General features: G+C 34.8%; 2 protein-coding genes across 2 annotated transcripts; one reads left to right on the top strand and one right to left on the bottom strand.

Annotated features, from left to right (window-relative positions):
• Window positions 1-148: 148 nt before the first annotated feature.
• LOC107029391 (cysteine-rich and transmembrane domain-containing protein WIH2-like) lies at window positions 149-2,046 on the top strand. Its single transcript, XM_015230793.2, has 3 exons — window positions 149-335; window positions 526-709; window positions 1,736-2,046. The coding sequence occupies exons 1-3, from the start codon at window positions 284-286 to the stop codon at window positions 1,779-1,781; spliced, it is 282 nt and encodes a 93-aa protein (XP_015086279.1). The 5' UTR covers window positions 149-283; the 3' UTR covers window positions 1,782-2,046.
• Window positions 2,047-3,403: 1,357 nt separating this feature from the next.
• LOC107031537 (uncharacterized WD repeat-containing protein C2A9.03-like) lies at window positions 3,404-10,357 on the bottom strand. The gene is made up of 10 exons (XM_015232949.2): window positions 10,173-10,357; window positions 8,930-9,072; window positions 8,422-8,589; window positions 8,243-8,329; window positions 7,297-7,431; window positions 6,866-6,976; window positions 6,500-6,591; window positions 6,317-6,422; window positions 4,400-4,486; window positions 3,404-4,038 (listed from the first exon to the last, which is right to left on the bottom strand). The coding sequence occupies exons 2-10, from the start codon at window positions 9,050-9,052 to the stop codon at window positions 3,625-3,627; spliced, it is 1,323 nt and encodes a 440-aa protein (XP_015088435.1). The 5' UTR covers window positions 9,053-9,072; window positions 10,173-10,357; the 3' UTR covers window positions 3,404-3,624.
• Between the last annotated feature and the right edge of the window lie 423 nt (window positions 10,358-10,780).

The following is a 10,780-nucleotide window of genomic DNA, read 5'->3' on the forward strand; positions in this document are numbered from 1 at the left end:
CCTTGTTGGATTTAACAAATTATCTCCTAAATAAATTTTAAAATTAGTTATTTCACAATTGCTGAATATTAGATAAAATAAAATAATTATTTTCAACTTAACATATATATATATTTTGTGATATTAATTATTTCTTATCCGTCGTAGCAACAGAGTCGGAGAGTTTCTTGGAATATGCTGGGCTTAGTCCTTGTTTGACTTGCTCTATAAAACCCAACAAATAAACCCCATTTCTTTGTGTCTAAGAAAAACTCAAAAACTCTCTTCAACCAGAAATTCAATTATGAGTTACTACAATCAGCAGCAACCCCCTGTTGGTGTACCACCACCACAAGGTAAATTGCTTCAATTTCAAATTTTTTTGACGATTTATGGTAAAGTTCATATTTTTATATGTTGTTTTGATGATTTATGGTGAAGTTGATGTTTTTATATGTTGTTTTGATGATTTGTGGTAAAGTTCATGTTTTTGTATGTTGTTTTGATGATTAGATCTGATGGGGTTTTGGGGAATTTTGTAATTAGGTTATCCACCAGAAGGTTACTCTAAAGATGCATACCCACCACCAGGGTATCCTCAGCAAGGGTATCCACCACAGGGTTATCCTCAGCAAGGGTATCCACCTCCACAGTATGCACCTCAGTATGGTGCTCCACCTCCTCAACAACATCAACAGCAATCTAGTAGCACTGGATTAATGCAAGGATGGTATGCATCTTTACACTCGTGATGTTTTGTTATGATTTAGTTGTGTTGTTGAATTGTATGATCTGAGATTTTTTGGATTGAGTTGACTATGTATGATAAGGTGTGTAATGATTTGATTTTGTCAACTGAATTGGGTGAGGTTGGTATGATCTCGGGTTTTGTTGACTAAGTTGCCGAGAGACTTGTTCATATGTGTGTGTCTTTCCTTGTTTGTTTCGAAAAGATCTTTTGATCATCAAAGGGGGAAAGTAGAAGCAAGGGGGGCTAGACCTCTAGACCTTAATTGCTGCATAGATTCATCATGTTGCTATCCCGGATCACTTTGTTAATTTTCTTTGAATGTTTTAGCGACCTGTGGATTCGATATAAGCATTCTAGGTATGTTTGGATGAATTTCTTGACCCGTTTTAGCCGAGAGAAGATCAAAGGAATTTGGACAAGAAATGTCCTTTTGGGGCAGAAGCTCGAGCAATGGGATATCCCTCGTGTGTTACACATTAACACGAGTTAGAGATCCAACCAATTCTAATGCGTGAATATTTTTTATGTGCCACCATAGTCCGGTCCTTTCCATTACTGTTATCAACGCCCTTCATTTTGTCTCTTGTTTTCATTGTATCTACTGATTCATCACCATTAGCATGCAATGGAATTTTCAACTTGCTGCACAATATCATGTTTCTCATTAAAATTCTGCCCTGAATACACTGCTCAAATTGCCGGTTTAGACTTAACTTGCTTTGTCTATAGCTATTGTTTTCCAACTGCTGCTCCTATAGATAAAATAATGACACCTCTTAGCCAAATAAGTCTAGAGCTAAGTTTGGCAAAGTAATCCACACTGCCGCCTTAGTTGTTGTTTCTACCTCCAATATCCTATATTGATGCTGTCGCAGTGCCAATGAACTAGTCAGACAATGACACTTGATTCCGTGATGTTTCAGTAGCCCTTTTTTCTTTTAGCACTTTGTCATATTATTTGGAATTTCCGGTGGGACTAATAATGGTTTGTGTATTGTTTTGCAGTTTGGCTGCTCTGTGCTGTTGCTGCCTATTGGATGCATGCTTTTGAGGGTGTAAATGATCTGTGCCATGTGTTGATGGCAAAAGCTGATTGAATCAATTATATCATAGTCTAGACTTTTTCTTTCTGTGTTTTGTCCTATACTTTGATAAATAATTTGATCTTTGATGTGCTGAAGATTCCAAAGTGTTTGTTTTGCCAAATTATAGGTGGTTGGTTATGTACAATGTGACAGATTCTATTTTTATTTTTTTAATGTTTTGGACCTCAAATATTATAAGTGAATCAATGCACCTTGCTCTGGTTACAAATTTATGCTCCTGTCGTATTAAATGTGTTGCGAACACAACGTTTGGGTTAAAGCCTCGATGGTTTCGAATAAGAGTGTACACTAGGCACTATCAAATAAGTATTAGCTGGAGTGATTTTTGATAAATAATTAGTGATAATTTAAATACAAACTCACTTTTTTATTGTTTATATCCCAATATAAATGGACACCTATTCAATGTAAGAGAGTGGAAGAAACAACCTACATCTATCACTTCCACATAATTTAGGAACCTTGATAAGAGCTCAAATATGAATTTGTTTCCTTTTGTTTGATAGAACTAAATGATAAGACATAAAACCATGCCTATTTCATCATTTCTCAAGTTTTCAAACAACAAGAAGTATAAAGTAACGATTTTGACTAATATTTTACGCTCCTCGTTGCGAAGAACATTTTAGCTATCAAAAATTTTGTTTTTCCCTTTATTTGTATAGTTAAGTTTTTTCCCCTTAAAGTATATACTATAAATAATAAAGTGAAAATTAAGTCACTCATAAAACTTGAGAGACGATAAAGTCAGTTTGGATATAAAAGAATAAAATGAAATGACATTAAAACCCCCTTTATCTTTAAACTTCTAGTATAAATGTGTATGCACATGGTGTGTTTTAACTTGTTTTCTTACTAGGTAATTAGTGAAGGGGTAAATAATAGGGGAGAAAATAAGATAATTAAAGATTTTCGCATGTAATTAACAATTTTATTATATTCTAGATGTGTTTCTATGCCTAAAACCTGAAAATCAAAAATGATATTTTTTTTAATAGAGTAGTGATGCCACCAATGACAAGGAACAGATCATATAATAACACTCCACAGCCACATGCTATTGAATATTATGCTCAAAGAGCCACATGCTATTGAATATTATGCTCAAAGAGCCACATGCTATTGAATATTATACTCGATATACACTGTAACATATCGAGTATACCTAATGTTTGAATCGTTGTAGATTTGCTCTTGAAGTTATAGGAGCAATTGTGAATGAAATTGGAGGAGATAGAGTTGGAATAAAATTCGGAAAAAAAGACTCGAACTCAGAAGCTATGTTGACTTATTTGGCTAGTCAATTGACTAAGCTCGGAGTTTTATATCTTCATGTGTTCGAGCCAAAGGACGAACCTTGTCTTCAATTTATAAGGAGGTCATTTTAAGGAACACTAATTGCTTCACGTGGCTATAATAAAAATGAAGGAGATGTGGCTATTTCTGAAAACTGTACTTGTAAAATTTCACTGGATATATTGTTATTGTTATCCGAGATTTGTGGTTGGAGTTATACATGTATCATTCCAGATATCATTTATCACTAACTTTAGTATCTCTGTAATAGTGACAGAAATATACTGTCCTTTTATATCTGTTTGAACAAAAATTTCAAAGTACAAGTTTAGCAAAATGGTACATGAGAGAGATTGTATATAACCAGAAACAAAGTTCAATCTCAAGGTGTAACTGTACATAGTAATGCCAAGATCAAGAACTGATATCATATGCCATATAAAATAATCGGGGACGAATTTGTGCAAAATATTGGGACTCAAGGGTTGAAGATTACACGAACGAATCAAGATATCTACAACTACGCCTTCTGTTGTATTCTAGCAAGCTTCCATATGTTCGATCCCAGATACCAATGTAAAGAGATTCGTCATCTGGGCTCAGAGATACCCCTGATATCTCACCGAAAAGATCAATTTCCTGACGTTTCTTGTAGTCTGACTTGGTATTGTAGATATGGACAAAATCTGCAGGTTCAGCCACAACAAGGAACTGTCCATCGGATGAGAAACGGATAGATCGAGCAGCACCGATGTTTCCCTTCAGAATGGCTGTAGACGAGGATAAGTTTCTCAAGTCCCAAATTCGACATGTCTTATCTTGATTCCCAGTGGCAAATGTACGGCCATCTGGATGCCACGCACAAGCAAAAGAGTAGTCTAAATGACCAACGATTGAAGCCACCGTCTGTTAACAGTAAACAAGCTGCCTTAGATAAGATTTTGGAAGTTCAGCAAATGGGAAACTCATACGAAAGCCAAAATATGGAGAGACGTCTTTGAAGGAAAAAGAAATTGAACTTGGGAATAATTTTGCCAAATAATGGCCTCACCACAAATATAGTAACTATATTGATCTAACATGATTCAGACTTAAAAAACTGACAGGCCGTAGTTACATAATCAAAAAGTTGAACGTCATCCGATTTTGCTGTAGATTCAGAATAACTGAGCTAAATGTATTCATTTCCCTCTGAATTTAATGATCAATACTACTATCAGAGTGAAACAACAGACTAAAGAAGGTAATGCCAAAAAAATTATAATACCTTTCCATTGCGGGAATCAACAAGTAAACCATCTAGATCATCCCCAACAACAGTAAAAAACTTGCAATCTGGGCTTACCGAGGTGTGCTGCATCAATTACCAGTGAAATAATAAATACATGAGCTCATAAAGGATGCAACTTCAAACAAAATTGAAATATCTGTTCACATAAAGAATGTAGAAAGGAAGAAATAATTCTTAATCCGGATCAAAATTGGAGAGAAATGAATATCTATTACGATATATCCCCTACTTATTACTTTCTTATAATTCTCTGAGGAAATGCGATTCAAACTGGATGACGGACAAGGTACTGAGTCCAATTAATAAAATCCTTGCTTATTAATTGCCAAATCTCATACTAGACTGAAGAAACTAGAGGAAGTTGAATGGAACTTCTTGATAGTAGACAACAGCCTGTGGGTTTCCACTATCTACATGCCAGTTCATCCCTCAAGTAGGGGGTATTACTATCTATGGACGTGATATTCTTCTATCAGTGTAAGCAAAAGAAGAGCTGAAGACTCTATAACAAAAGAAAACGCCACTCGCACTTGGCAACTAGAAAGAAAAAAGCTTTCTATTTATGATATGAATACCTGGTTGATTGAATCAACATATGATGTTGGCTTATAAATCTTAAAAGAGAAATGAAGTCCAGAGAGAGGCAGCTCGTTGATGATTGATCTCCACTTCAAATAAGAGGAAATATAGATCCAAAGGTGTTGTAACTACTTATATGAAGTACAAAAACTACTACTACAACAACAACATACCACTATGTGCGTTGATGATGACTGACTTCAAGCAAATGAAAAAACTTCAATAACCCATTGAAGCACGACAAATAATTGCTCGCTAGAAACAAGTTCCGAAGTTAAATAGTAGATCAACAAATACAACCATGAGCAGCATACAAGTTAAGAATATGAACATGAAATTGAGTATAAAAGAGTATCTCAGGGGTATTCCAGAATGTCAGAGCAAAAAAGGCAATCATGTTGGCAATCTACTATATAAGAAGTTGCACCATCAGCCACAGCAATTGTACTCATTGCAAATCTCTATGGCACTGCCAAATCTCAAATATTCAACCCCCCATAAATTGGTGCTCTAAGATGAAACAAATGAGAATGATGGGATTTATCTTCAAATGCTTGGCCTTCATCTAGCCTATCTAATCTACCACCAAACTCAACCTGAATGTATAAAACCCATTGAGGTCACTCAGATACTAAAAGCCCCTTGTTGGGATGTCACAATACAAGGTCGTACAAGAAAGAATTATTAAATAACCACTTCCAGCTCAATTTAAATCAGAAAACTGCAGTCCATCTAAAGCCTCATATTAGAATTTCATTTGATTAAAAAAAGAACTTACACTAGAAATTCATGAAACCATTCTATCCCACTAACACCCAATACATGAGAATGTTGATGATGAGGAGGAGAATAATGACAATGACCAGTTTGGAACTTTTCCACAACCTGCCAGTTCTCTTGTATGAAAAAGCAAGTATATTTATACTTCACGGACAACCAAAACTACTCAGTAACTAATGATAGGAAATCAAAAAAAGCAAAGAAGTGTTATGTGGTGGGCTATTTGGAAAGAGAGGAATTCAAGATGGTTTGAGAGCTTAGTGAACAGTATGCAGAAAGTTAAACTGAACTGATGCCTTTTTCTAGTTTTTTGGTGTAACCAGCTATACTCAAATGATACAATCTTTATTATTGATGTCCTAGCTCAATCTAGTCATAGAGAAGTGAAATTGGGAGTATATTTGTATATAAGGTTTCAATACAACACATATATTGTTTTGTGATATATTACAGAGTTACCAGGTTCAAAAAAGAAAAAAAAAAAGCAAAGAGAAGAGAACAAAAATTTGCAGCAAAAGCACGTAAAAAACTGACATTCACTGGCCAAGGGAAGCGGAACTGGTTCATCTGCTGAAACTTCTCCATGTCATACACCCTCACACCACAGTCGTTGTTGGCTGCCATAAAACGAGGCCCACAACTGCACAATGTTCATACTTAATTCCATCAATTGAAGTTTCAAGCAAGCTCAACAACTGATTATGACATTCATACTACCTGACGCTTTCATATATCTCAACGGCATTTGTGATAGCATTATCCTCATAAGTGGTCCTCGCACAGAAGCTAACCCCTGGCTTGTCCAAACTCTGCAATATTTGAAGTAAAGTAAAGAAAATACCACAAATAATGCAAGGATGAACATAATAATCAGTAAGACTAAATCGTTTAATAGCTCATAATGTTAAGCCAATCATTTAGTACAGACATAATATCTTCCAGTAAGTTATAGCCACGTTATTTAATAATTAGATGGTGGGAGAGAAAAGTAGATTTTCACTTACACTACAAAAGCTCTTTTTAACTGACTGGCTAGTCTCAGATATTAGCAGCCATGAAGAGAAGGAAAATACCCCAACTGACCTTACAAATGAGCTCTCCTTGGAAGCCTCCAGCAACCACAAAACGGTTCTTCACCGCCATTGTGCTGATTTGGGTCAGTGTCAGACCCTCTAACAAATTTCCTGCATATTTCTAGAGGACCAAAACAACAGAAAGTATAGGTAAAAACGAAACAGAAAGAGAAGAAATAGTTATAGACCTAATGAAGCAAAGAGAAAAATGTTTTTAAAGGAAAAAATGGGGATAAACTTCTTTTTCCCTCCTGTGTTGAGGCGGGGTACAGTCAGGGTATGTGTCTCATACCCCACAACAAAGCCAATAAATCAGAGTACAGAAAAGGCATTGCACACAAGAGACATTTTTTCCAGGCTATATCACGCATAAGAGGAGAGAAAGAAGCCAGAGCAAAGCAAAACAAAGTAAAGGACCATCACTAAATACTTTTCAATTACCTCTGTCGGTACTATACGTCCAGAGAAGTTGAGAACTTCTGAGAGGTTGCGGGAAATTGATGACCAATGCATAAGAGAATCATTTGAAATCAAATACACATCATGTTTTGAAGTTGCCCAGACCAAGTTTCTTAGCTGCAAACAAGAGGCATAAGAAGTGTCATTGAAAGATCTCCACATAGCAAATTGAACCCACCCAAACCCAAAAAAGTTAGGTGACATATATCACAGAAAAAAATGAACTTTGAAACTATTACTAAAAGATGCTAGCCCCCGAAAGCATCACATATGTTATCTAACCACTTACAAGATAACAATTGACATGAATAGCAAAATAGAGATATAATTCATTTGGAAACCTAATCACTCTTACGAGTTTATCTATCGCTGGAGGAACAAAATAAATGGCATCTTGTTTTTTATTTGAATATGAAAGGAAAAAAAATACAACACAAGAAACCATGTCAGGACTCAGGCATAGAACAGGAAATTTGTAAGAGTGATCTTTCTCTTTAACTCTTTTTCTTCTTCATGCTGATTCCCATAGAAAGAGTCCAAAATAAATCTCTGCTGTAGCATTAGGAATCCAGCGTTTTAGACATTTGGCATGTCAACTTTAAGTAGGTGAGTATAACACTAATCTTTTAAAATTCTAAAGGATAGAGAAACCAAAGCATCTTAATCTAAGATATTGCAGACAGGAAGTGCCCTGAGTACATCTGTTTTTTTACTCAATCAAGATGACAATGATGTTACTTCCACTAAAAAGTCTTCCTGAGTTATAAAAGCTAAAAGGAATTCAAACTGGAAGTAAAGTAGGTCCTACACAGCAACCTGAGATGAGTATTCATCGCATCTAGAAGTTAGGCAGGGTTACACAGTATATCCAGCATCTGCAGCGCGGGCTTATCATATGGTATGCTTAATATACAGAATAAATGCAGACCTGAAAATGGAGTATCGTAGGCTTTACGGATCTTGCATTGTAAAAGAATTCGTAGTAGTTACCACCCTTCTCCACTTGTTCGCATACCTGAAAATGTGTAAATGACCAGCAATGATGATAATTTTACCCAAATGGAGGCCTTTTAGCTCAATGAAATATAGATATTGCAGTGCAGAGACCTTATCCACAGCTTCTCCTGACAAAGGGATGTTCTCATAGTTTCTGTACTGTTCGAGCCTCGTCAATCTGTAGCTTTGCCTGGTTACATTCAATCCCTCCCATGTGATACCTTGTATATCCTTCCCTTTTCTTGCTTGTGCAGCTGATGTATCAGTCACTTTTGTTGGCTATAAAAAATATCAAAAATGCCTGATTTATCCCATAATGATATCAATACATCCAGGTAGCTCAAAATACAAATGATCTATCAAATATAAATAAATCTGACTTGACCAACCAAATTGGACAAATGAAAAGAAACATGACTGGGTCAATAGTTTGCCTACCTTGAGTGTAAAAGATTTGTAAAAGAGAAGAATATTCACAAACATGGACCGTTAGCACAACATAACTATCAACAAGGAGACAAGTCTAAAATATGCTAAAGCAATAATCAGCTGAGCTACAAAAAACCAATGAGGAACTAATGTAGAACAAGAAAACATTTCAAGTTATGTTTTTACTAACCATATCATCGTCATCAAGGTTTATCTCCTCATTATCGAAGTCCCCCTCAAATTCATCACATGAATCAGTCCCCTCCCGGTCATCTGCCATGTAATCCAATTGCTCAACCCTTTCAATAGGCATCCCTTCCCACACCTTCCAACCTGCATAAAAGAAAGTCAAATAAAACCCAATACAATGTTCCCAAATAGAACTTGTCGATTAAACTTCAAAGCAAGTCCCAAAAACAGAACAAAGGGCAAAGGAAAAAATGGGGAACATTGAAATTCTTCACAGGAAAATGCATTAAGAAATCCCCCAAACAGACAACCATGAAAAAGGTATAACATTAGCCCTCCCACCATCTCCTACCCCACCCCTAAAAACTTCTACAGTTAAACTGCTACGAAAGATTCTAATGCTGAGTTATCATCAATGTTAGTATCAATACATCTCTCTGAAATAAACAACCCTCACTCAGAAAAAGTTTCGCAAAAATAAAAAGAAAAAAAGAACATTTATTTTGACTAACAAGAAACTCCTAAGACTAAAAAAGCATTGAAGAACACAATGTTGTGACTATCATCAATTCTACAACCTGTTTTTTTTTTTTGACAGATATTGCAAAAACCAGAAAACCATTCCACAAAAGAAAAAAAAATCTTTATATCACCCAGAGAAACACCTAATACTAAACCACAAAAAGCTATGATGCTGAGATTACTGCTAATAGCTCCATAAACCCACGTTAATTTTCAATTCTACTAGTAATTACCTATCATTTGTCATACATAGTCAAACCCGGAAAACCATTCTACCAAACAAAATAGCAGAAAAGGTCTTTCTTTGAACTCCCCAGAACCAATACACAAACAATTGAACACTTAAATGCTGAGATTACTGATAAAAACTCCATAAATCCAAAAAAAAAGAGAACACAACAAACAAAGAAATAGTAGAAGTAGAAGAAAATACCTTTCTTTGAACTACCCAGAACCAAACCAAAACTAATGAAAACTATAATGCTGAGATTACAGCTAAAATCCTCCATAAACCCATAAAAAATAAGAACAAACAAAGAAATAGCAAAAATAGTAAGAAAAATTCTTTCTTTGAACCACCAGAACCAAACCACAACAATTGAACACTCTAATGCTGCGATTACTGCTGAAAAGCTCCATAAACCCAACAAAACAAATCACAACAAACAAAGAAATAGTAAAAAACACAATCTTGGAATCTGTGCATAAGTAGGAAAACTAACCAAAAGATTGTCTTTTTTCTGGATCAAAATAGGTCGTTCGAAAATACCCAAAATAGATTTTTTCTTCTGCTGCTGCAATGTATAACTATTATTATATATATGTGTGGCTTAATTTGCCGCTATGATGCATTTCTTCAAGTTTTGGGTATATAATTGTGCAAGTGTCTAGGCTTTTTTTTCCCATACATATTGCAGTTATATTAAGTATTATTTTTATTTTATTTAATGATAATCTAAGAGTGTTCATACAATACATTTTTAAGTATATTTTTGAGTTTTGACTCTATTTTCTCTTTTTTATTAATAATTATTAAAGAGCACAAATTTAAGTTATGATATTATATTAAATATTCAATAAATTAATTGAGCTACATACTTTTTAATATATTTTAGATAATTTTGATCGACTTAGTCCAATTGATGGCCTTTTCCATGATTAAATATTGGATTACTTGGTCCTTTGGTAATCAAGGAGTAAGTAAACACAAATTCATGACTATTACCTCTAATGTAGTGTAAACGAGAGAAAAGGTCCAAATTTGTCTTGGTGTAATTTATTTAATTTGGTTAATTTTCTAAGTATAATTATGATTTTAACAAGATCTTTT

The sequence above is a fragment of the Solanum pennellii genome, chromosome 9 (genome assembly GCF_001406875.1).
Source record: "Solanum pennellii chromosome 9, SPENNV200".
NCBI lineage: Eukaryota > Viridiplantae > Streptophyta > Magnoliopsida > Solanales > Solanaceae > Solanum > Solanum pennellii.